The sequence below is a fragment of the Cyprinodon tularosa genome, unplaced genomic scaffold (assembly GCF_016077235.1).
Source record: "Cyprinodon tularosa strain WSP-4 unplaced genomic scaffold, ASM1607723v1 ctg985, whole genome shotgun sequence".
NCBI classification, from domain to species: domain Eukaryota; kingdom Metazoa; phylum Chordata; class Actinopteri; order Cyprinodontiformes; family Cyprinodontidae; genus Cyprinodon; species Cyprinodon tularosa.
Window position 1 is genome coordinate 125,099 of NW_024039768.1, and position 26,106 is coordinate 151,204.

General features: G+C 46.2%; 1 protein-coding gene across 2 annotated transcripts in view; it reads left to right on the plus strand.

Annotated features, from left to right (window-relative positions):
• LOC119777173 (ephrin type-A receptor 7-like) overlaps positions 1 to 22,792 on the plus strand; it is a 107,344-nt gene extending 84,552 nt beyond the window's left edge. Inside the window, exons 7-18 of one of the 2 annotated variants that reach the window (XM_038275975.1) lie at positions 3,106 to 3,358; positions 4,728 to 4,836; positions 7,580 to 7,635; positions 7,955 to 8,080; positions 8,159 to 8,344; positions 16,383 to 16,444; positions 16,537 to 16,653; positions 16,727 to 16,813; positions 20,288 to 20,440; positions 21,260 to 21,450; positions 21,525 to 21,689; positions 21,760 to 22,791. In XM_038275975.1, coding sequence (XP_038131903.1) covers positions 3,106 to 3,358; positions 4,728 to 4,836; positions 7,580 to 7,635; positions 7,955 to 8,080; positions 8,159 to 8,344; positions 16,383 to 16,444; positions 16,537 to 16,653; positions 16,727 to 16,813; positions 20,288 to 20,440; positions 21,260 to 21,450; positions 21,525 to 21,689; positions 21,760 to 21,874 — 1,620 coding nt within the window. In that variant the 3' untranslated portion in view covers positions 21,875 to 22,791. Of the gene's footprint in view, positions 1 to 3,105; positions 3,359 to 4,727; positions 4,837 to 7,579; positions 7,636 to 7,954; positions 8,081 to 8,158; positions 8,345 to 16,382; positions 16,445 to 16,536; positions 16,654 to 16,726; positions 16,814 to 20,287; positions 20,441 to 21,259; positions 21,451 to 21,524; positions 21,690 to 21,759 lie in introns of both variants that reach the window. The other variant, XM_038275974.1, reaches the window with a different exon arrangement.
• Positions 22,793 to 26,106: the final 3,314 nt, after the last annotated feature.

A 26,106-nucleotide genomic window follows, 5' to 3' on the forward strand; every position in this document is an offset into this window, starting at 1 on the left:
GATTTGCTCCTAGAGTACCTCTTAGCTTAGCTCCTAGCATAGCTCTTATCTTAGCTCTTATCATAGATCTTATCTTAGCTCTTAGCTTAGCTCTTATCTTAGCTCGTATCTTAGCTCATAGCTTAGTTCCTATCTTAGCTCGTATCTTAGCTCTTAGCTTAGCTCCTAGCTTAGCTCTTAGCTTAGCTCTTATTTTAGCTCTTAGATTTGCTCCTAGAGTACCTCTTAGCTTAGCTCCTAGCATAGCTCTTATCTTAGCTCTTATCATAGATCTTATCTTAGCTCTTAGCTTAGCTCTTATCTTAGCTCGTATCTTAGCTCATAGCTTAGTTCCTATCTTAGCTCGTATCTTAGCTCTTAGCTTAGCTCCTAGCTTAGCTCTTAGCTTAGCTCTTATTTTAGCTCTTAGATTTGCTCCTAGAGTACCTCTTAGCTTAGCTCCTAGCATAGCTCTTATCTTAGCTCTTATCATAGATCTTATCTTAGCTCTTAGCTTAGCTCTTATCTTAGCTCGTATCTTAGCTCATAGCTTAGCTCCTATCTTAGCTCGTATCCTAGCTCTTATCTTAGCTCTTAGCTCAGCTCTTAGCTTTGCTCTTACATTAGCTCGTAACTTAACTCTTAGCTTAGCCCTTGACTTAGCTCTCATCTTAGCTGTTATCTTAGCTGTTATCTCAGCTCTTAGCTTAGCTCTTAGCTTAGCTCCTGGCTTAGCCATGTCTGTGTGGATGCTCGGTGTCAGTGAGCAGAGAGATAGCTTCTGCTAGAGGGCGGGTTCAGATGGAGGGAGGTTTTTTCCCCCCAAATGACATCATAAAGGGCACAATTTTTTAAAGGAATTATTGCTGTAGGGTCAGCCAGCAGAACACATGCACCTATGGGAGGTCCGACAGTGCGGCCATGTTGTTTGTGCAAATGATTATTGGTGCATTGATTTGCTAACCCTAAAGCCTGGGATACACTGTGTGATATTTTCAATTGTTGCTTGCAGCCCGACTCAAATTGTCAGAATCAGTTGCTCAGGCTAAAGGTCAGAGCTCGTGTTTCATGTCCTCATACTGTAGGAACCGACGCTCAGACCTCCGACAGGTCGGGGAACAATCCTGACATGCAACAGAATAAATAGAGCTAGTACTAGTAAGAACTAGTAAGAATGCGTGATGTGAAAATCTCTGAGGAAATAGTTCTCAGTCTGGTAATTTCTCCGCTTCAACACGCGATTCACTTACAAACCACAACCAAAATATCAAACAGGTTTATTTTCTTGCAACCCTACATTTCTCATCAGGAGCCCATGTGTTATGATCCCTGATCCCCAAAATTGCTGAATAACTGAAAGTCATCTAAAAAAAACAAAAATCCTACAGTGTATGCCTGACCTACAGAACGCCCAGTCTGTAGGAATACCCACATAGTCTGCTAGTAAGAAGCTAAGATAAGGAGTTAGAAGCTAGGAACAGGATCTAGGAGCTAGAAACTGGAGCTAGGAGCTAGAAACAGGAGCTAGGAACAGCAGCTAGGAGCTAGGAACAGGAGCTAGGAGCTAGGAACAGGAGCTAGGAACAGCAGCTAGGAGCTAGGAACAGGAGCTAGGAGCTAGAAACACGAGCTAGGAACAGCAGCTAGGAGCTAGGAACAGGAGCTAGGAGCTAGAAACACGAGCTAGGAACAGGAGCTAGGAGCTAGGAACAGGAGCTAGGAACAGCAGCTAGGAGCTAGGAACAGGAGCTAGGAGCTAGAAACACGAGCTAGGAACAGCAGCTAGGAGCTAGGAACAGGAGCTAGGAGCTAGAAACAGGAACTACAGGCTTAGAGCTAGGGACAGGGGCTAGGTGTAAGGAACGGGAACTAGGAGCTAGAAACAGCAGCTAGGAGCTAGGAACAAGAACTACAGGCTTAGAACAGGAACTAGGAGCTAGAAACAGGAACTAGGAGCTAGAAACAGGAGTTGGAACAAGAAGTATGTGCTTGAAACAGGAACTACGGGCTTGGAACAGGAACTAGGAGCAGGAAACAGGAACTAGGGGCTAGGAACAGGATCTAGGAACAGAAACTAGGAGCTAGAAACAGGAGCTATGGACAGGAGCCAGTAACAGGAGCTAGGTGCTAGGAGCTAGAAACAGGAACTATGAGCTAGAAACAGGAGCTAGGAACTAGGAACAGGAACTAGGAGCTAGAAACAGGAACTAGTAGCCAGCAGCTATAAACAAGAGCAAGAGCTAGGAACAGGAACTGGGGGGTAGGAACAGGAACTAGCAGCTATAAACAGGAGCTAGGAACAGGAACTAGGAGCTAGAAACAGGAACTAAGAGCTAGGAACACAATCTAGGAGCTAGAAATGGGAGCTAGGAGCTAGGGACAGGATCTGGGAGGTCGAAACAGGAACTAATAGCTAGAAACACAAACTAGGAGCTAGGAACAGGAGCTAGGAGCTAGAAACAGGAACTAGGAGCTAGAAACAGGAGCTAGGAACTAGGGGTTAGGAACGGGAGCTAGGAACAGGAACTAGGAGCCAGAAACAAGAACTAGGAGCTAGAAACAGGAACTAGGAGCCAGAAACAAGAACTAGGAGCTAGAAACAGGAACTAGGAGCCAGAAGCAAGAACTAGGAGCTAGAAACAGGAACTAGGAGCCAGAAGCAAGAACTAGGAGCTAGAAACAGGAACTAGGAGCCAGAAACAATAGGAGCTAGAAACAGGAGCTAGGAACTAGGGGTTAGGAACAGGAACTAGGGGTTAGGAACAGGTGCTAGGAACAGGAACTAGGAGCCGATTTCATTCTCAGCAGACGGTTGTTCCTGCAGCATTTTCACTCAAACAAACAAACAGCAGAAAATGATGAAACCAAAGACAGGATTGAATGATGCCTGTTTGGTTTAGATCACCTGATCCTAAACATCTAGAAACACTACCTCCATTCAAATGGAGGACATCTGATGAAGACAAAGGATCTATGTCCAGCTGGATTTGTCTTCATTTGTCCCAAACTGCAATGAAAGAGATCAACAGATCTGAGCAGCTGTTAAAAGAGTCCCCATGTCCCCATGTCCTCCATGTCCCCATGTCCTCCATGTCCCCATGTCCCCATGTCCTCATGTCTCTGCAGGAACAGAAGGATCAGAGTTATTCCACCGTGAAGACATCAGCCACTCGGATCAGCGTCCATAACCTGAAACCAGGAACCACTTATGTCTTCCTCATCCGTCCCTTCTTAAGTCCAGCTCCTTCCTCCTTCTCTTCTTCCTCTTCTCTCTCATCAACCTCTTCTACTTCCTCCTCCTCTTCTTCCTCCTCCTCCCCTCCCCCCATTGACTACGGTGCGTACAGCGCCCCCCTGGAGCTGCAGACTCTGGGAGAGCGTAAGTCCTTCGATTGTCCCTCATCGTGTCTCTGTGGTATTTTACTGTCTTGTTAAAGTTTTTAAATGATGGACACGAGGGACGAAGCTGCTTTCAGTTTTTCAGACGAGGTTGGGATGGAAAATGTTTAAACCAGATGAGGTCAGGATTATCAAAGAGGAAATGACATCTAGACGCCTGATGAAGCTGTCAGGATGACCTGGTTCTGTAAAACATTAGCAGTGAGGAGACCTAACCTCCCGGCACCCATAAGGAGATTTAAAAGCTGGATGAGAGGAGGCCAGTCTGCCGGTTCCCCGGGACGACTGTGAGGGAAGCTGCGCTCTGGCTGCGTTTAAGCAGGCAGGAAGTCGCTTTAGATAAAGGCTGCTAACAGCTAGCAGGAGGCTAGCTGTGTTCCTGTGAGGTTCCTGTGAGGTCTGTGTGTTCGTGTGAGGTCTGTAGTTCCTGTGAGGTCTGTGTGGTTCCTGTGAGGTCTGTGTGTTTCTGTGAGGTCTGTATGTTCCTGTGAGGTCTGTATGTTCCTGTGAGGTCTGTGAGGTTCCTGTGAGGTCTGTATGTTCCTGTGAGGTCTGTAGTTCCTGTGAGGTCTGTGTAGTTCCTGTGAGGTCTGTATGTTCCTGTGAGGTCTGTGTGGTTCCTGTGAGGTCTGTGTGTTCCTGTGAGGTCTGTGAGGTTTCTGTGAGGTCTGTATGTTCCTGTGAGGTCTGTGAGGTTTCTGTGAGGTCTGTGTGGTTCCTGTGAGGTCTGTATGTTCCTGTGAGGTCTGTAGTTCCTGTGAGGTCTGTGTAGTTCCTGTGAGGTCTGTGTGGTTCCTGTGAGGTCTGTATGTTCCTGTGAGGTCTGTGTAGTTCCTGTGAGGTCTGTGTAGTTCCTGTGAGGTCTGTGTAGTTCCTGTGAGGTCTGTGTGTTTCTGTGAGGTCTGTGTAGTTCCTGTGAGGTCTGTGTAGTTCCTGTGAGGTCTGTGTAGTTCCTGTGAGGTCTGTGTAGTTCCTGTGAGGTCTGTGTGGTTCCTGTGAGGTCTGTAGTTCCTGTGAGGTCTGTGTAGTTCCTGTGAGGTCTGTGTGGTTCCTGTGAGGTCTGTGTGGTTCCTGTGAGGTCTGTGTGGTTCCTGTGAGGTCTGTGTGGTTCCTGTGAGGTCTGTATGTTCCTGTGAGGTCTGTGTAGTTCCTGTGAGGTCTGTGTGGTTCCTGTGAGGTCTGTAGTTCCTGTGAGGTCTGTGTAGTTCCTGTGAGGTCTGTGTGGTTCCTGTGAGGTCTGTGTGGTTCCTGTGAGGTCTGTGTGGTTCCTGTGAGGTCTGTATGTTCCTGTGAGGTCTGTGTGTTCCTGTGAGGTCTGTGAGGTTCCTGAATGGTTCTGTCGGTTCCAGTGGCCCTGGCGTCCAGCGAACAGAACCCGGTGGTGATCATCATCATCGTGTCTGTGGCCGCCCTCGTCATGCTGCTCTCCATGGGGGTGGGACTGCTCATCTGGAGAAGGTAGGTCACTAGTGAACCACCTCCCTGAACCCAAACATCTGGATCCAATCAGCTGCCAGTAAATGAGTCCATCTGATTGGCTGATATGAACCAGTGTTCATCCTGCAGTCTGGGAAGCTTTGGTTTCCATAAATCGTTGCTTTAAATAAGCCTTTATGGCCTGATAATAAAATCCCTCGTTTCAGAAAAATCATTAGATGGAAACTTTAAAGCCGAGCGACTCAGAGGCGATAAAACTGCAGCGACTGATTCAATCATCCCAGTAAAATCCAACTCTGGATGATGGAGGACCAGTCCAGATATCTGAGGTTCTGTTAGCGAAGTTCTGACCTTCCTGGACTGTTTGTTTATTTCTATAGAGCCGATTAACTAGACTTCCCATCAGCTCACTTTACAGAGAGAATCAGTCAGGCTGGATTCATTTCATGAAAAGCAGCTGACTGCATCCAGTCACTTCCAGACCTGCTCCTCCTGGATGAGCCTACAGCCATGATTTACATTTGCATCGACTCATTGACTCTGCAGCAATCCCTCACACTAAGCATGATTGAAGCGACAGTGGAGAGGAAAAACTACCTTTAACAGGAAGAAACCTCCATCAGAACCAGGCTCAGTGTGAGCGGCCACAGCTGCAGCTTGGCCGAATAGAGAGAGTGAATCAGAATGATGAAAAGGGGTCCCTATGTCCTCCAGCAGTCTAAGCCTATAGCAGCAGAACTCTAGAGGTAGCTCAGGATAACTAACTATTCTGGATCAGGTATGTTTGCTATCTGAAAGCTCAGGTTCAGTTTAACAAGAGTGTGGGACAGAAACTAACCATCCTTTAACAGTCGGACCGTTGCCGTTCCCCAGAAACACTCAAACTGCTTCTCATGTGGGTTCTGCTCTGGTTGCTTTAAAAGGACAGTTTGGAGCAGAAGCTCCAGGTCCAGTTCCTGCCTGGAACAGCGTGTTCTCTGGTCAGCTGGTCAAGTAACGAACATCCCAGAGAAACAGGAAGTCAAAGGTTCTAAAGTTTATGGAAATTTAGTTCAGCTTCTGAGTAACATCAGAAATGAAAAATGTTTCATGGCTGCAGACTGAGTTGTTTTGAACGCTCCTCTAAATAAATGCTCTGCAGTTAAAGGTTGGATTCTGTTGCATTTCTCAGGGTGAGATTTTTCTGCTGCAATAATGGAATTTATTTCCAGGCGTCGTAACTCACCTTCCATCAGGGGTTAGAGAGAAAACATGTGGCTCAGAGGAAGAGACGAGACAGCAGGCAGGAAATGAGAGATGGAGACAAAGATGTGATGGAAGAAAACTGGGGGGGGGCAGAACCAGAGGCTGGGCCATCAGAACCACTGGACCTCCTGAGAGGAGGCGGCCAACAGGAGCCTGAATAACATAAACCCTCCTGATTAAAATACTAAAACAACGTGAAGGAAGCAAACAGAAGCTGCTGGTTCTGATCTGCTGGTTCTGATCTGCCGGTTCTGACCCGCTGGTTCTGATCTGCTGGTTCTGACCCGCTGGTTCTGATCTGCTGGTTCTGATCTGTTGGTTCTGATCTGCTGGTTCTGATCTGCCGGTTCTGACCCGCTGGTTCTGATCTGCCGGTTCTGACCCGCTGGTTCTGATCTGCCGGTTCTGATCCGCTGGTTCTGATCCGCTGGTTCTGACCCGCTGGTTCTGATCTGCTGGTTCTGATCTGTTGGTTCTGATCTGCTGGTTCTGATCTGCTGGTTCTGATTCCTCAAACATTCATTGGGTTTCATGCTTTCCATCACATAAGACACATTTAATCCCCCAAAATAATAATCTGGATCTTTCTGATTTCCTCGTTTTGTGATGAAGATTGAAGCCATCTAAAGTCTTCCTCAGATTGAAGCGACGAGCTTCAGACTCCAGACGGGCTGGAGGATCTCAGACCCGTTCAGAACCGGATCAGAACTGCTTCATGGATCATAAAGCTGATGATAAAGATGCTGATTTCTCATTCAGTCGGTTATTTTGTTGAAGCTCCGCCCATCTGGCTTTTCTGGAACTTGATTTCTTTGGGTTTGGATTTAATCCTGAGGATCAGCAGTTAAAAGAGAAGAAAGTTCTGATCTGGTTGGACCTGCTGTTAGTTTGGATCAGATGCTGAGAGACCTTGGTGTTCCTCACCTGTTCTCTCAGAAGGAAACGGAAATTAACAGGAAATACAATAAAATGTCCAAAAATAAATAATTAACTTGCTCCAAACAGAAAATAAGTAAAGTTCAGTTTCCTTGGTAACCGGACCTTAAAGCTGAAGCTTCTTCAGAATCCTGACCTTTCAGCCGCCGGTCAGCCCGATCCGATGCTGCAGGTCAGGGAGAGAGAGCAGGACGCGGTCAGGTTCAGGGTCCCTGTGGTTCTGCAGCTGATTAACCGGCTGTTACCATCAGAATCAGCTGGAACCTGCAGAACCACAGCGACCCGCTTTGGACCCTGCGTAGGGTCGGGACCGGCTCCCAGCAGAACCAAGTGGGATTTAAGGGTTGGGCTTTTTCAGGGTTTAACATCAGAACCTTAATCTATCGAGTCGACTGGAAAAACCTCTCAGTTTTCCATCCATCGGACGGATCATGGTGGAACGGCGCTCATCCAGATGAGAGCTGTGAACAAACTGCTTCTCTGCCATTAAACAGCAGCCTGAGTTCCTCCTCTGAGGCGTCAATAATCCCTCTGCAGTCAGATCTGTGGTGATAATCAGCCTTTTGTGTTTTTATCTCTGCAGGCAGTGCGGCTACAGCAAAGCTTCCCAGGAAGGAGACGAGGAACTTTACTTCCAGTGTAAGTCCCACTTCTAACATCACAGCTATCAGAGGTTCTGCTGGGTTCTGTTGGGCGGCTCCTCTCCGATCGTCGGACCTGCGCTCATTACACTCTGAAGAGAAATGAGACGTCAGATAAAAGAGTCCATTTGGTTCTGATCAGAAAGAGCAGAGCAGAAATAACTGATTGGACATCAAAGCGCTTCATGCTGAACTGGTCTCTGTGTTCTGCTGATGGAGGTTACTGGGCTAACTCCCAGTTAGACTCTAATGAGCTTCCTGTTTCCTGTCTGATCATGTCTGTTGAAGCAACACTGAGGAAGTCTCTGTGATTCCAGTTAAAATCCCAACCCGGAGAACCTACATCGACCCGGAGACCTGTGAGGACCTGCTGCAGGCCGTGCACGCCTTCGCCAAGGAGCTGGACAACCAGAGCATCAAGATAGAGAGAATCATGCACACAGGTACCGGACCCGCTGGTGCTGGTTCGCACCTGGTTCTGACATCCCAACCTGAGTTCTGCTCTCCGTTTCCCCCTGCAGGTGACTTTGGGGAGGTGTGCCGCGGCTGCCTGAGGCTCCCCAGTAAGAGAGAGCTGCCGGTGGCCATCAAGACGCTGAGGGCCGGCTGCTCCGACCAGCAGCGGCGCTCCTTCCTGAGCGAGGCCGGAATCCTGGGACAGTTCGACCACGGGAACATCATCCGCCTGGAAGGGGTCATCACCACAGGTGGGGGGGCTGTTCTAGTATCGGTTCTACTGCAGCAGGTTCTAGAACTGTTCTAGTATCGGTTCTACTAGAGCAGGTTCTAGAACTGTTCTAGTATCGGTTCTACTGCAGCAGGTTCTAGAACTGTTCTAGTATCGGTTCTACTGCAGCAGGTTCTAGAACTGTTCTAGTATCGGTTCTACTGCAGCAGGTTCTAGAACTGTTCTAGTATCGGTTCTACTGCAGCAGGTTCTAGAACTGTTCTAGTATCGGTTCTACTGCAGCAGGTTCTAGAACTGTTCTAGTAATGGTTCTACTGCAGCAGGTTCTGTAACGGTTCTAGAGCTGTTCTAGTATCGGTTCTACTGCAGCAGGTTCTAGAACTGTTCTAGTATCGGTTCTACTGCAGCAGGTTCTAGAGCTGTTCTAGTAATAGTTCTACTGCAGCAGGTTCTAGAACTGTTCTAGTATCGGTTCTACTGCAGCAGGTTCTAGAACTGTTCTATTATTGGTTCTACTGCAGCAGGTTCTAGAACTGTTCTAGTATCGGTTCTACTACAGCAGGTTCTAGAACTGTTCTAGTATTGGTTCTACTGCAGCGGGTTCTAGAACTGTTCTAGTATCGGTTCTACTGCAGCAGAACTGTTCTAGTATTGGTTCTACTGCAGCAGGTTCTGTAACGGTTCTAGAACTGTTCTTATATCGGTTCTACTACAGCAGGTTCTAGAACTGTACTAGTATTGGTTCTACTGCTGCAGGTTCTAGAACTGTTCTAGTATTGGTTCTACTGCAGCAGCTTCTAGAACTGTTCTAGTATCGGTTCTACTGCAGCAGGTTCTGTAACGGTTCTAGAACTGTTCTAGTATCGGTTCTACTGCAGCAGGTTCTAGAACTGTTCTATAATTGGTTCTACTGCAGCAGGTTCTAGAACTGTTCTAGTATCGGTTCTACTGCAGCAGGTTCTAGAACTGTTCTAGTAATGGTTCTACTGCAGCAGGTTCTGTAACGGTTCTAGAGCTGTTCTAGTATCGGTTCTACTGCAGCAGGTTCTAGAACTGTTCTAGTATCGGTTCTACTGCAGCAGGTTCTAGAGCTGTTCTAGTATTGGTTCTACTGCAGCAGGTTCTAGAACTGTTCTAGTATCAGTTCTACTGCAGCAGGTTCTAGAACTGTTCTATTATTGGTTCTACTGCAGCAGGTTCTAGAACTGTTCTAGTATCGGTTCTACTACAGCAGGTTCTAGAACTGTTCTAGTATTGGTTCTACTGCCGCAGAACTGTTCTAGTATCGGTTCTACTGCAGCAGAACTGTTCTAGTATCGGTTCTACTGAAGCAGGTTCTAGAACTGTTCTAGTATTGGTTCTACTGCAGCAGGTTCTAGAACTGTTCTATTATTGGTTCTACTGCAGCAGGTTCTAGAACTGTTCTAGTATCGGTTCTACTACAGCAGGTTCTAGAACTGTTCTAGTATTGGTTCTACTGCAGCAGGTTCTAGAACTGTTCTAGTATCGGTTCTACTACAGCAGGTTCTAGAACTGTTCTAGTATTGGTTCTACTGCAGCAGGTTCTAGAACTGTTCTAGTATCGGTTCTACTGCAGCAGGTTCTAGAACTGTTCTAGTATCTGTTCTACTGCAGCAGCTTCTAGAACTGTTCTAGTATTGGTTCTACTGCAGCAGGTTCTAGAACTGTTCTAGTATCGGTTCTACTGCAGCAGGTTCTGTAACGGTTCTAGAGTTGTTCTATTATTGGTTCTACTGCAGCAGAACTGTTCTAGTATTGGTTCTACTGCAGCAGGTTCTAGAACTGTTCTAGTGTCGGTTCAACTACAGCAGGTTCTAGAACTGTTCTAGTATCGGTTCTACTGCAGCAGGTTCTAGAACTGTTCTAGTATCGGTTCTACTGCAGCAGCTTCTAGAACTGTTCTAGTATTAGTTCTACTGCAGCAGCTTCTAGAACTGTTCTATTATTGGTTCTACTGCAGCAGGTTCTAGAACTGTTCTAGCAATGGTTCTACTGCAGCAGGTTCTGTAACGGTTCTAGAGCTGTTCTAGTATCGGTTCTACTGCAGCAGATTCTAGAGCTGTTCTAGTATTGGTTCTACTGCAGCAGGTTCTAGAACTGTTCTATTATTGGTTCTACTGCAGCAGGTTCTAGAACTGTTCTAGTATCGGTTCTACTACAGCAGGTTCTAGAACTGTTCTAGTATTGGTTCTACTGCAGCAGGTTCTAGAACTGTTCTAGTATCGGTTCTACTACAGCAGGTTCTAGAACTGTTCTAGTATTGGTTCTACTGCAGCAGGTTCTAGAACTGTTCTAGTATCGGTTCTACTGCAGCAGGTTCTAGAACTGTTCTAGTATCGGTTCTACTGCAGCAGGTTCTAGAACTGTTCTAGTATCTGTTCTACTGCAGCAGCTTCTAGAACTGTTCTAGTATTGGTTCTACTGCAGCAGGTTCTAGAACTGTTCTAGTATCGGTTCTACTGCAGCAGGTTCTGTAACGGTTCTAGAGTTGTTCTATTATTGGTTCTACTGCAGCAGAACTGTTCTAGTATTGGTTCTACTGCAGCAGGTTCTAGAACTGTTCTAGTGTCGGTTCAACTACAGCAGGTTCTAGAACTGTTCTAGTATCGGTTCTACTGCAGCAGGTTCTAGAACTGTTCTAGTATCGGTTCTACTGCAGCAGGTTCTAGAACTGTTCTAGTATTAGTTCTACTGCAGCAGCTTCTAGAACTGTTCTATTATTGGTTCTACTGCAGCAGGTTCTAGAACTGTTCTAGCAATGGTTCTACTGCAGCAGGTTCTGTAACGGTTCTAGAGCTGTTCTAGTATCGGTTCTACTGCAGCAGATTCTAGAACTGTTCTAGTATTGGTTCTACTGCAGCAGGTTCTAGAACTGTTCTAGTATCGGTTCTACTGCAGCAGGTTCTAGAACTGTTCTAGTATCGGTTCTACTGCAGCAGGTTCTAGAACTGTTCTAGTATCTGTTCTACTGCAGCAGCTTCTAGAACTGTTCTAGTATTGGTTCTACTGCAGCAGGTTCTAGAACTGTTCTAGTATCGGTTCTACTGCAGCAGGTTCTGTAACGGTTCTAGAGTTGTTCTATTATTGGTTCTACTGCAGCAGAACTGTTCTAGTATTGGTTCTACTGCAGCAGGTTCTAGAACTGTTCTAGTGTCGGTTCAACTACAGCAGGTTCTAGAACTGTTCTAGTATCGGTTCTACTGCAGCAGGTTCTAGAACTGTTCTAGTATCGGTTCTACTGCAGCAGGTTCTAGAACTGTTCTAGTATTAGTTCTACTGCAGCAGCTTCTAGAACTGTTCTATTATTGGTTCTACTGCAGCAGGTTCTAGAACTGTTCTAGCAATGGTTCTACTGCAGCAGGTTCTGTAACGGTTCTAGAGCTGTTCTAGTATCGGTTCTACTGCAGCAGATTCTAGAGCTGTTCTAGTATTGGTTCTACTGCAGCAGGTTCTAGAACTGTTCTAGTATTGGTTCTACTGCAGCAGGTTCTAGAACTGTTCTAGTATCGGTTCTACTACAGCAGGTTCTAGAACTGTTCTAGTATTGGTTCTACTGCAGCAGGTTCTAGAACTGTTCTAGTATCGGTTCTACTACAGCAGGTTCTAGAACTGTTCTAGTATTGGTTCTACTGCAGCAGGTTCTAGAACTGTTCTAGTATCGGTTCTACTGCAGCAGGTTCTAGAACTGTTCTAGTATCTGTTCTACTGCAGCAGCTTCTAGAACTGTTCTAGTATTAGTTCTACAGCAGCAGCTTCTAGAACTGTTCTATTATTGGTTCTACTGCAGCAGGTTCTAGAACTGTTCTAGTATCGGTTCTACTACAGCAGGTTCTAGAACTGTTCTAGTATTGGTTCTACTGCAGCAGGTTCTAGAACTGTTCTATTATTGGTTCTACTGCAGCAGGTTCTAGAACTGTTCTAGTATTGGTTCTACTGCAGCAGGTTCTAGAACTGTTCTAGTATTGGTTCTACTGCAGCAGGTTCTAGAACTGTTCTAGTATCGGTTCTACTGCAGCAGAACTGTTCGAGTATTGGTTCTACTGCAGCAGGTTCTGTAACGGTTCTAGAACTGTTCTTGTATCGGTTCTACTACAGCAGGTTCTAGAACTGTTCTAGTATTGGTTCTACTGCTGCAGGTTCTAGAACTGTTTTAGTATTGGTTCTACTGCAGCAGCTTCTAGAACTGTTCTAGTATCGGTTCTACTGCAGCAGGTTCTGTAACGGTTCTAGAACTGTTCTAGTATCGGTTCTACTGCAGCAGGTTCTAGAACTGTTCTAGTATTGGTTCTACTGCAGCAGGTTCTGTAACGGTTCTAGAACTGTTCTAGTATTGGTTCTACTGCTGCAGGTTCTAGAACTGTTCTAGTATTGGTTCTACTGCAGCAGCTTCTAGAACTGTTCTAGTATCGGTTCTACTGCAGCAGGTTCTGTAACGGTTCTAGAACTGTTCTAGTATCGGTTCTACTGCAGCAGGTTCTAGAACTGTTCTAGTATTGGTTCTACTGCAGCAGGTTCTGTAACGGTTCTAGAACTGTTCTAGTATCGGTTCTACTACAGCAGGTTCTAGAACTGTTCTAGTATTGGTTCTACTGCAGCAGGTTCTAGAACTGTTCTAGTATCGGTTCTACTGCAGCAGAACTGTTCTAGTATTGGTTCTACTGCAGCAGGTTCTGTAACGGTTCTAGAACTGTTCTAGTATCGGTTCTACTGCAGCAGGTTCTAGAACTGTTCTATAATTGGTTCTACTGCAGCAGGTTCTAGAACTGTTCTAGTATCGGTTCTACTGCAGCAGGTTCTAGAACTGTTCTAGTAATGGTTCTACTGCAGCAGGTTCTGTAACGGTTCTAGAGCTGTTCTAGTATCGGTTCTACTGCAGCAGGTTCTAGAACTGTTCTAGTATCGGTTCTACTGCAGCAGGTTCTAGAGCTGTTCTAGTATTGGTTCTACTGCAGCAGGTTCTAGAACTGTTCTAGTATCAGTTCTACTGCAGCAGGTTCTAGAACTGTTCTATTATTGGTTCTACTGCAGCAGGTTCTAGAACTGTTCTAGTATCGGTTCTACTACAGCAGGTTCTAGAACTGTTCTAGTATTGGTTCTACTGCCGCAGAACTGTTCTAGTATCGGTTCTACTGCAGCAGAACTGTTCTAGTATCGGTTCTACTGAAGCAGGTTCTAGAACTGTTCTAGTATTGGTTCTACTGCAGCAGGTTCTAGAACTGTTCTATTATTGGTTCTACTGCAGCAGGTTCTAGAACTGTTCTAGTATCGGTTCTACTACAGCAGGTTCTAGAACTGTTCTAGTATTGGTTCTACTGCAGCAGGTTCTAGAACTGTTCTAGTATCGGTTCTACTACAGCAGGTTCTAGAACTGTTCTAGTATTGGTTCTACTGCAGCAGGTTCTAGAACTGTTCTAGTATTGGTTCTACTGCAGCAGGTTCTAGAACTGTTCTAGCAATGGTTCTACTGCAGCAGGTTCTGTAACGGTTCTAGAGCTGTTCTAGTATCGGTTCTACTGCAGCAGATTCTAGAGCTGTTCTAGTATTGGTTCTACTGCAGCAGGTTCTAGAACTGTTCTATTATTGGTTCTACTGCAGCAGGTTCTAGAACTGTTCTAGTATCGGTTCTACTACAGCAGGTTCTAGAACTGTTCTAGTATTGGTTCTACTGCAGCAGGTTCTAGAACTGTTCTAGTATCGGTTCTACTACAGCAGGTTCTAGAACTGTTCTAGTATTGGTTCTACTGCAGCAGGTTCTAGAACTGTTCTAGTATCGGTTCTACTGCAGCAGGTTCTAGAACTGTTCTAGTATCGGTTCTACTGCAGCAGGTTCTAGAACTGTTCTAGTATCTGTTCTACTGCAGCAGCTTCTAGAACTGTTCTAGTATTGGTTCTACTGCAGCAGGTTCTAGAACTGTTCTAGTATCGGTTCTACTGCAGCAGGTTCTGTAACGGTTCTAGAGTTGTTCTATTATTGGTTCTACTGCAGCAGAACTGTTCTAGTATTGGTTCTACTGCAGCAGCTTCTAGAACTGTTCTATTATTGGTTCTACTGCAGCAGGTTCTAGAACTGTTCTAGCAATGGTTCTACTGCAGCAGGTTCTGTAACGGTTCTAGAGCTGTTCTAGTATCGGTTCTACTGCAGCAGATTCTAGAGCTGTTCTAGTATTGGTTCTACTGCAGCAGGTTCTAGAACTGTTCTAGTATCGGTTCTACTGCAGCAGGTTCTAGAACTGTTCTAGTGTCGGTTCAACTACAGCAGGTTCTAGAACTGTTCTAGTATCGGTTCTACTGCAGCAGGTTCTAGAACTGTTCTAGTATCGGTTCTACTGCAGCAGGTTCTAGAACTGTTCTAGTATTAGTTCTACTGCAGCAGCTTCTAGAACTGTTCTAGTATCGGTTCTACTACAGCAGGTTCTAGAACTGTTCTAGTATTGGTTCTACTGCAGCAGGTTCTAGAACTGTTCTAGTATCGGTTCTACTACAGCAGGTTCTAGAACTGTTCTAGTATTGGTTCTACTGCAGCAGGTTCTAGAACTGTTCTAGTATCGGTTCTACTGCAGCAGGTTCTAGAACTGTTCTAGTATCTGTTCTACTGCAGCAGCTTCTAGAACTGTTCTAGTATTAGTTCTACAGCAGCAGCTTCTAGAACTGTTCTATTATTGGTTCTACTGCAGCAGGTTCTAGAACTGTTCTAGTATCGGTTCTACTACAGCAGGTTCTAGAACTGTTCTAGTATTGGTTCTACTGCAGCAGGTTCTAGAACTGTTCTATTATTGGTTCTACTGCAGCAGGTTCTAGAACTGTTCTAGTATTGGTTCTACTGCAGCAGGTTCTAGAACTGTTCTAGTATTGGTTCTACTGCAGCAGGTTCTAGAACTGTTCTAGTATCGGTTCTACTGCAGCAGAACTGTTCGAGTATTGGTTCTACTGCAGCAGGTTCTGTAACGGTTCTAGAACTGTTCTTGTATCGGTTCTACTACAGCAGGTTCTAGAACTGTTCTAGTATTGGTTCTACTGCTGCAGGTTCTAGAACTGTTTTAGTATTGGTTCTACTGCAGCAGCTTCTAGAACTGTTCTAGTATCGGTTCTACTGCAGCAGGTTCTGTAACGGTTCTAGAACTGTTCTAGTATCGGTTCTACTGCAGCAGGTTCTAGAACTGTTCTAGTATTGGTTCTACTGCAGCAGGTTCTGTAACGGTTCTAGAACTGTTCTAGTATTGGTTCTACTGCTGCAGGTTCTAGAACTGTTCTAGTATTGGTTCTACTGCAGCAGCTTCTAGAACTGTTCTAGTATCGGTTCTACTGCAGCAGGTTCTGTAACGGTTCTAGAACTGTTCTAGTATCGGTTCTACTGCAGCAGGTTCTAGAACTGTTCTAGTATTGGTTCTACTGCAGCAGGTTCTGTAACGGTTCTAGAACTGTTCTAGTATCGGTTCTACTACAGCAGGTTCTAGAACTGTTCTAGTATTGGTTCTACTGCAGCAGGTTCTAGAACTGTTCTAGTATCGGTTCTACTGCAGCAGAACTGTTCTAGTATTGGTTCTACTGCAGCAGGTTCTGTAACGGTTCTAGACCTGTTCTTGTATCGGTTCTACTACAGCAGGTTCTAGAACTGTTCTAGTATTGGTTCTACTGCAGCAGGTTCTAGAACTGTTCTAGTATCTGTTCTACTGCAGCAGCTTCTAGAACTGTTCTAGTATCGGTTCTACTGCAGCAGGCTCTGTAACGGTTCTAGAACTGTTCTAGTATCGGTTCTACTGCAGCAGGTTCTAGAACTGTTCTAGTATTGGTTCTACTGCAGCAGGTTCTGTAACGGTTCTAGAACTGTTCTAGTATTGGTTCTACTGCAGCAGGTTCTAGAACTGTTCTAGTATTAATTCTACTGCAGCAGAACTGTTCTAGTATTGGTTCTACCTGAGCCCAGAACCGGGCCGCCTGATTGGCCCTAATGAACCCTGACTGTGTGCAGCTGCAGAACCAACCGGACCGACTGGTTCTGGTCCGTTCTCCTCTGACAGATCCCTGTGTTTCTGCAGGAAACACCATGATGATCGTGGAGGAGAGCATGGCCAACGGCGCCATGGACGCCTTCCTCAGGGTACGCTTGATTTTCGGGCCCTGTTGGCGAGCGTGATGACAGAACGGCGGCGCTGCTGGTTCCGCTCAGCTAACTCCCCTCTGTCTCCATAGAAACACGAAGGCCAGCTGAGCGCCATGCAGCTGATGGACATGCTGAGCGGCGTGGCTTCAGGCATGAAGTACCTCACTGAGATGGGCTTTGTCCACAAGCGGTTGGCGGCGCACAAGGTGAGGCAGATGGAGGAGAGCGCGGCGTTCTCCACCTCAGAACCAGCTTCACTCCTTGTTCTGCTCATTCCAGGTTTTGGTCAACTCCAACCTGACCTGCAAGGTTTCAGGCTTCAGGCCTCTTCAGGAGGAAAAGATCGAGGCCATCTACACCACGCTGGTAAGATGTTCCACCAGTTCCTTCTGTCTTTATCAGAACCAACATGCATCAAGCAGCAGAACCTCTTCTTCTGACGGATGCTAAACCAGGTCCAACTCAGCCGGTTGCGTCAGAACCGCATCCCAACAGCACCAGAACTCCAACTATTAGATGGTGCTTCAACATTTTCCCACATTCTTCCCAGTTATCAGTCTGGTTTCCATGGAAACCCATCAAATCTACACTCCAGCAACCTCAGCTTGTGATTGGCTCTTTACTGAACCAATTAGGAGTCTCAATCCGAGTCCCGTTCTACTGGCTGAGACCTGGTTTAACATCAGCCACTGGTTCTGATTGGATCGGCTGAGTGGCGTCCGATCCAGATGTTCTGGTTCTACTGCAGCAGGTTCTAGAACTGTTCTAGTATTGGTTCTACTGCAGCAGCTTCTAGAACTGTTCTAGTATCGGTTCTATTGAACCTGGTTCTAGAACTGTTCTAGTATCGGTTCTACTGAACCTGGTTCTGGAACTGTGCTAGTATCGGTTCTATTGCACCTGGTTCTAAAACTGTTCTAGTATTGGTTCTACTGAACCTGGTTCTAGAACTGTTCTAGTATTGGTTGTATTGAACCTGGTTCTAGAACTGTTCTAGTATCGGTTCTACTGAACCTGGTTCTGGAACTGTGCTAGTATCGGTTCTATTGCACCTGGTTCTAGAACTGTTCTAGTATTGGTTCTACTGAACCTGGTTCTAGAACTGTTCTAGTATCGGTTCTACTGAACCTGGTTCTGGAACTGTTCTAGTATCGGTTCTATTGCACCTGGTTCTAGAACTGCTCTAGTATTGGTTCTACTGAACCTGGTTCTGGAACTGTGCTAGTATCGGTTCTATTGCACCTGGTTCTGGAACTGTTCTAGTATCGGTTCTATTGCACCTGGTTCTAGAACTGTTCTAGTATTGGTTCTACTGAACCTGGTTCTAGAACTGTTCTAGTATCGGTTCTACTGAACCTGGTTCTGGAACTGTGCTAGTATCAGTTCTATTGCACCTGGTTCTAGAACTGTTCTAGTATTGGTTCTACTGAACCTGGTTCTAGAACTGTTCTAGTATCGGTTCTACTGAACCTGGTTCTGGAACTGTGCTAGTATTGGTTCTACTGCAGCAGGTTCTGGAACTGTTCTAGTATTGGTTCTACTGCAGCAGCTTCTAGAACTGTTCTAGTATCGGTTCTACTGAACCTGGTTCTGGAACTGTGCTAGTATCGGTTCTATTGCACCTGGTTCTAGAACTGTTCTAGTATTGGTTCTACTGAACCTGGTTCTAGAACTGTTCTAGTATCAGTTCTATTGAACCTGGTTCTAGAACTGTTCTAGTATCGGTTCTACTGAACCTGGTTCTGGAACTGTGCTAGTATCGGTTCTATTGCACCTGGTTCTAGAACTGTTCTAGTATTGGTTCTACTGAACCTGGTTCTAGAACTGTTCTAGTATCGGTTCTACTGAACCTGGTTCTGGAACTGTGCTAGTATTGGTTCTACTGAACCTGGTTCTGGAACTGTGCTAGTATCGGTTCTATTGCACCTGGTTCTAGAACTGTTCTAGTATTGGTTCCACTGAACCTGGCTCTAGAACTGTTCTAGTATCGGTTCTACTGAACCTGGTTCTGGAACTGTGCTAGTATTGGTTCTACTGCAGCAGGTTCTGGAACTGTTCTAGTATTGGTTCTACTGCAGCAGGTTCTAGAACTGTTCTAGTATTGGTTCTACTGAACCTGGTTCTGGAACTGTGCTAGTATCGGTTCTATTGCACCTGGTTCTAGAACTGTTCTAGTATTGATTCTACTGAACCTGGTTCTAGAACTGTTCTAGTATTGGTTCTACTGCAGCAGGTTCTGGAACTGTTCTAGTATTGGTTCTACTGTAGCAGGTTCTGGAACTGTTCTAGTATCGGTTCTACTGCAGCAGGTTCTAGAACTGTTCTAGTATTGGTTCTACTGAACCTGGTTCCGGAACTGTGCTAGTATCGGTTCTATTGCACCTGGTTCTAGAACTGTTCTAGTATCGGTTCTACTGAACCTGGTTCTGGAACTGTGCTAGTATCGGTTCTATTGCACCTGGTTCTAGAACTGTTCTAGTATTGGTTCTACTGAACCTGGTTCTAGAACTGTTCTAGTATCAGTTCTATTGAACCTGGTTCTAGAACTGTTCTAGTATCGGTTCTACTGAACCTGGTTCTGGAACTGTGCTAGTATCGGTTCTATTGCACCTGGTTCTAGAACTGTTCTAGTATTGGTTCTACTGAACCTGGTTCTAGAACTGTTCTAGTATCGGTTCTACTGAACCTGGTTCTGGAACTGTGCTAGTATTGGTTCTACTGAACCTGGTTCTGGAACTGTGCTAGTATCGGTTCTATTGCACCTGGTTCTAGAACTGTTCTAGTATTGGTTCTACTGAACCTGGCTCTAGAACTGTTCTAGTATCGGTTCTACTGAACCTGGTTCTGGAACTGTGCTAGTATTGGTTCTACTGCAGCAGGTTCTGGAACTGTGCTAGTATTGGTTCTACTGCAGCAGGTTCTGGAACTGTTCTAGTATTGGTTCTACTGCAGCAGGTTCTAGAACTGTTCTAGTATTGGTTCTACTGAACCTGGTTCTGGAACTGTGCTAGTATCGGTTCTATTGCACCTGGTTCTAGAACTGTTCTAGTATTGATTCTACTGAACCTGGTTCTAGAACTGTTCTAGTATTGGTTCTACTGCAGCAGGTTCTGGAACTGTTCTAGTATTGGTTCTACTGTAGCAGGTTCTGGAACTGTTCTAGTATTGGTTCTACTGCAGCAGGTTCTAGAACTGTTCTAGTATTGGTTCTACTGAACCTGGTTCCGGAACTGTGCTAGTATCGGTTCTATTGCACCTGGTTCTAGAACTGTTCTAGTATCGGTTCTACTGAACCTGGTTCTGGAACTGTGCTAGTATTGGTTCTACTGAACCTGGTTCTGGAACTGTGCTAGTATCGGTTCTATTGCACCTGGTTCTAGAACTGTTCTAGTATTGGTTCTACTGAACCTGGCTCTAGAACTGTTCTAGTATCGGTTCTACTGAACCTGGTTCTGGAACTGTGCTAGTATTGGTTCTACTGCAGCAGGTTCTGGAACTGTTCTAGTATTGGTTCTACTGCAGCAGGTTCTAGAACTGTTCTAGTATTGGTTCTACTGAACCTGGTTCTGGAACTGTGGTAGTATCGGTTCTATTGCACCTGGTTCTAGAACTGTTCTAGTATTGATTCTACTGAACCTGGTTCTAGAACTGTTCTAGTATTGGTTCTACTGCAGCAGGTTCTGGAACTGTTCTAGTATTGGTTCTACTGTAGCAGGTTCTGGAACTGTTCTAGTATTGGTTCTACTGCAGCAGCTTCTAGAACTGTTCTAGTATTGGTTCTTCTGCACCAGGTTCTGGAACGGATCTAGAACTGTCTAACTCTGTCTCCTTTTCCTGCAGCATGGGGGGAAGAGCGTGGTTCTGTGGACCGCTCCAGAAGCCATCCAGTACCATCGCTTCTCTTCAGCCTCTGACGTCTGGAGCTTCGGCATCGTCATGTGGGAGGTCATGTCCTACGGAGAGAGACCCTACTGGGACATGGGAACCCAGGATGTGAGTTGGTTCAGTCTCAATCAGCTCTGGACCCAGACCCCCCAGGGAGGAGCCCTGAATCTGCTTCACCCCCACTGGCTGCTCATCCCTCTGTCTAGAATGAGACATTTAATTTACAAAGCTGCAGATAGTCCCCCCTCCCCGCTCTGTTACTGAATGCTCAGAACCAATAAGGAGTTCCTGAGCAGAACCAGCTGATGAAGAACCCAGCCTGACCGGTTAACAATGGCTAACAGGTTAGCGGTTGGAGCAGGATAAGGCTGGTTAGTGGTGGGAGGGGGGGGGCTAGGCTAATTAGTTAGCAGTTTCAGGAGTGTTGGTCTCCTGCTGATCTGGTTCCTGCGGTGGGTTCTGGTTCCTGTGGTGGTTTCTGGTTCCTGTGATGGGTTCTAGTTGCTGTGATGGGTTCTGGTTCCTGTGGTGGGTTCTGGTTCCTGCGGTGGGTTCTGGTTCCCTGTGGTGGGTTCTGGTTTCCTGTGGTGGGTTCTAGTTCCCTGTGGTGGGTTCTGGTTCCTGTGATGGGTTCTGGTTCCTGCGGTGGGTTCTGGTTCCTGTGGTGGTTTCTGGTTCCTGTGATGGGTTCTAGTTGCTGTGATGGGTTCTGGTTCCTGCAGTGGGTTCTGGTTCCCTGTGGTGGGTTCTGGTTCCCTGTGGTGGGTTCTGGTTCCCCTCTGGTTCTAGAATCGTCCACAGGAGTGGTTCTCTGGAAGCAGCAGGTCCAGAGTAAACCGAGTCTGTTTCATTAGGAGAACATCCAGCTTCCTTCCTGCATCACAGGAAGAACTTGGTCACCTGACCTTCTGGACTTCCTGTTTGCAGGTAATCAAGGCCATCGAGGACGGCTTCAGGCTGCCGGCTCCGGTCAACTGTCCTCCACATCTGCATCAGCTGATGCTGGACTGCTGGCAGAAGGAGCGGACGGAGCGGCCCACTTTCAGCCAGATCCACTCGGCGCTCAGTAAGAGCGTCTGCTCTCCGGACGGGATCAGCTCGTCCACTCTGGCCCGCAGGTACCACCGCCGCCGCACGGCTCTGCTTTCTGATGCCTGCCGCGTCCAAAGCTTTAACATCTCTGCTCCTCCAGGACCCTGAGCTCCTCCATCGGCCTGGCCGAGCCGCCGCTGCCCACCATCTCGTCCTTCAGCTCCGTGGGGGAGTGGCTGGATGCGGTGGACATGGGTCGATACAAGGACAACTTCACCGCGGCCGGGTACTGCTACCTGGAATCTGTGGCCCGGATGACCGTGCAGTGAGTGGCTCCTCCAGCTCCGAGCGTCAGTCCAGACGGACGGCTTCTGAATGTTTCTGTATGTCCGCAGGGACGTCCTGAGCCTCGGCATCACCTCCCTGGACCATCAGAAGCTGATCCTGGCCGCCATTCAGACGCTCAGGGCGCAGGTGATCCAGATGCATGGCCGGGGGGTGCAGGTCTGACCGGTGGAGCGGGCCTAGCGCCGACGGAGGAGCTCTGGCACACCGAGAGGAAGACTCCGCTTCCATTCCTTCACCTGAGGACCTCAGAGGAGCCGCGCTGCACGTCCTTCCTGTCCTCTGCTGGCCGGACCAGAGCTTTGGCCCGGCGGCTGATTTTGGTGGAACAACCCTTTAAGACAAACCTTCTGATGTGGCCATCCGGCGCCGCTCCAACGCTGAGGGCTGCTGGCTTCGTCGATGTGGGCGGGGCTTTAGTCAGCGGCGGCGGCGGCACGCTGCTTCTGGCCCATTGAGTCTGATGGTGAAACGAACGCAGTGAAAGGTTCCAACTTCTCTCCTCCTTGGTGCTTTTCTTCGTGCCGGATGAGGAACCGCTGCGTCACGCGAAGAACATTGTAAAAAAAGTTCAAGATGGAGGCTTCAGTCTGAGCAGCTCCTCCATCCAAACCCGCCCAGGTTCCCTCCTCTACAGAGGGGGCCACCAGGGGGCGCTACAGGGGTCAGACAACTGGGAGAAAATTAGCTGAAAAAATGTTTTTTTTCTATTTTCATAAAATTATGTTATTTGCTTTTAATTAATATAAAGTATAAGTTGCAAAGAAAGGAGGGTGGCGTCCCACAGACTGGACAAACATGGAGCTCATCTACACTGACTTTAAGCCCCGCCCTCCCGCTACACACCCAATCAGGTTGGTTTCTGTTGCTCTGCTCTCATTGGTTGATAACATAAAAAATATTCTTTAGCCAAACAAACAGAATAATCATATAATTGGAGTTAAAATGAAGATTAATTCATATTATTTTCAGGTAGTTTGTTTAAGGAAAAGTCGCTCATAATCAGAATTTAAACTTTTTAAAGTTCTTTAAATCTGAAATGATTCCATCCTGTTCAATAAATGATCAGTGTTTTTAATTCAGAGTCATTTTCATGTGAATGTGCTATACTGGAGGCATCCATGTTTGTCAAAGAACACTACTGCCACCTACTGGTTAGTGACATTGTCACGGTGCGGTATCGGCTGTTGATCAAGTCCCAGTGCTGTATCTGGTGTTTGTCACAACGCGCTATTATCCAAGTCATCTTGAAAACATTCTTCTTCCAAATGTTGGCTACATATTACGGGTTTTTTCTCTGGCCAGAAGTTCGATGGCAAATCCTCCCTCTTCAAGTTGGCGATCCAACGACCAACCCGTCCGTGGAGGATCAGGAATCAGAAAGGTGGAATAACTCTTTATTTCACTTTTACCCGATGTATTCCAGCATCCAGCTGCCATGCACGTGGGCATTGTCAGTTTCACTATAGCTCTGGTGAATTTCAATGGTGAAGTCCTCTGGAAATCTTCAATAATTGTTGTTGATTGCAGATGTGTCTAGTAGTTCCCATTGATTTAGCTTGGAAAGCTGGGAGAATGGCGCTAGGCTTACCGCACCGTGACGTCACTGCTGGAAGATGGCAGGAGGGAGGGGCTACTAGATTTGGGAAAAAATGGCCGCTCCCAGACTCAGTGATCGAGATGAAAAATATTGTTTTAATTTATTTTACTGATAAACGTTAAATTCATTAAATCACGGTAAACGTTTTAGTTTAAGGTATAAATAATGATCCATTGATTCTTCCTGCTGACTGAACTTTTCCTTTAAAAGAACAGAAACAGAAAGTTGAGTGTTTAGGGCATAGAGCTTGAAATCCAGAAGTTCTGTGTTCGAACCCCACTCCCACAGACTGCCACTCTGGGTTAACCCCCACTCTGCTCCCCAATGGGGGGGTTAAATTCAGAGGGTGTTTGATTCTGGTTAAAGTGGGTTTTATTTCTCAGTAAACCAGAACCACTGAAGCTACTTAAGGATAAGCATGAAATGGTTCACTCTATGTGTTATAGATCTATAGAATCTGGTTGACCTTTTTCATCATGTTCTGGTTTCTGGAAGCTGTCCTGTTTTAAATCTATTATCTGTATTTATTCTGTCCTCAGAGGAAGCTTTGATTGATCTGGTTCTGGTTGATTTGGACCCGAAGCTCACAGTGGGGCGGGGGGGGGGGTGTTTATTACTGTAAATATAAACCTGGAAAAGGCAAATCTATTTTTATAATTTGTTTGATTGTTGGTTGATCTATCTGCTCACTGTGTAACGGTTCTACCGAACCATAGCTCTACCTTTGGAATATAAAGTGTTTTTTTTATGATTTTTACCTGTAGATTGAACTCTGATGGCTGTTGCTATATTTAAACGTCTTATTAAAAAACTTCCATACAAACTAGAATCTGGCCGTCTTCATTTCTTTACACCTTAAATCAGGTTTTATGGAGGAGTGGAGATGAGGGAGGAGAACATCTGATCGCAGGAGACATGCAGGACAACCTGAACACATTCTCTGCAGTGAGGCATGGTGGTGGCAGTATGATGCTGTGGGGCAGAGTGATGGGAATGTGGAAAGGTTGGTGGGGGTTGGTGTGATCAAAGAGCTGATCTGTCTGAGGCTGCTGCAGTGCAGACACCTGGTTCATCCCTCGCTATGATCCACGTCTTCTGTGAGCTCAGAAGGACGAGATGGAGAACGTTTGGAGGGGAGGTTGGCGCGTCTCCAGATGGAGGCAGAGGAAAAAGCCCAGGACAGGAGAAAGATCAGGAGGCGGGACATAGAGGCTGATATACAGCTGGAGGCCCAGAATCACGCCCCCCCCCCTGCCTCTGTCACACCAGGTTCCACCTCCATGTCTGCGATGCCATTCGATATTAGTAAGTGTATTTCGTTAGTGCCTGTTTCAGAGAATCTGAGGTTGAGTCATTCTTTGCAGCATTTGAGCGCGTTGCTGGGGACACCTGGCCTGTTTAGTGAAAATGCAAGTTTCCTGGTAAAGCTCAAGGTGTTGGCAGTGCTTCCTTTAAAAGATACGATCCGGTTAAAGCTGCTGTCTAACAAGCTTTTAAGTCGGTCCCAGAAGCATTTAGACAAAAGTTTTGACAGAAAAAGAAAACTTTTGGACAAACGTATGTTGAGTTTGGCAGACAGAAAGGCGTTCCCTTTAATAAGTGGAGCGCTGCTTCCAAGGTCAACCATGATGCTTTACGTCAGCTAATATTGTTAGACTTTAGGAAGTATATTCCAGATCGTTGGATTTAAATGAACAGACAGAGAACACTCCAGCTGCTGTTCTTGCAGATGAATATCTGCTGACTCATAAGTCGGCTTTCATTGTTAATAAGTTAACGTGTTAATGCTGAGCCAAAGACCCTTATGGTTAAAACCAGTTCCTAAAGCAAGCAGGGAAGGTTCCTATTGTCACAAACCTGGACATGGCTGATTGTTTAGGTCAGAGCGAATGAGATCACAGCATGCATACACAATGAGACCATTTTATTTATCTCATAAAGCTGCAGCACCAATCCATACTTTTTATATTACAGTTTTATTGGACTTGAGGATTGGAGTTGGAGGCTTAATGAGTTTCATCTGGTAGTGAATCTGTTGGCGCCTCCTACACAGCCCAGCTCTGCTCCTCTGTTTGTTTCATTCATTACTGCAGCTTTAGCTCCTCTCTCTCCTCATCAGCCTGAAACTGATATTAGTTCCTCCTTCCAACCATCCAGAGGATCCGGAATGTCAGACCAGATGTAAGCACATGTGTGTGGATCTCTTCGCTGTAGATCTTTGTGCTTCAGAGCGGGTTAGCTAAGGTTAGCCTTTCACTTTTTACCTTCAGACATCAAGCAGCATCAGAAGGTAGAGCTGCTGCTTCTGATCAGAGGATCACCCTCCTCCCCTTTTCTCCCTGAAAGATGATCCTCTAATAGAATCGCTTCTTCAGGCCCCAGATCCACCAGCAGGACCAGCAGATCAGGCCTGGGAGCTTCAGCAGGGGCGCCCCCCAGGGGTGGATGCCCTGCTGCTCGGCCCCCTCTATGGGTGACTCTGACTTGCAGAAAAACATTAAGCAGGGAGCAGAACAAAAACATTATTTTCATTTCAATTCTATTCAGTTTATTTCTATAGCTCCAATTCACATCATGTCATCTCAGGTCACTTTATAGATCCAGATCATCCAGTCAGATTGATTCAAAGTTTTCTATCTAAGGAAAACCAGCTGATTGCATCGACTCATTGACTCTTCAGCAATCCCTCACACTAAGCATGCTTGTAGCGACAGTGGAGAGGAAAAACTCCCTTTGAACAGGAAGAAACCTCCAGCAGAACCAGGCTCAGTGTGAGCGGCCATCTGCTGAGGCCCAC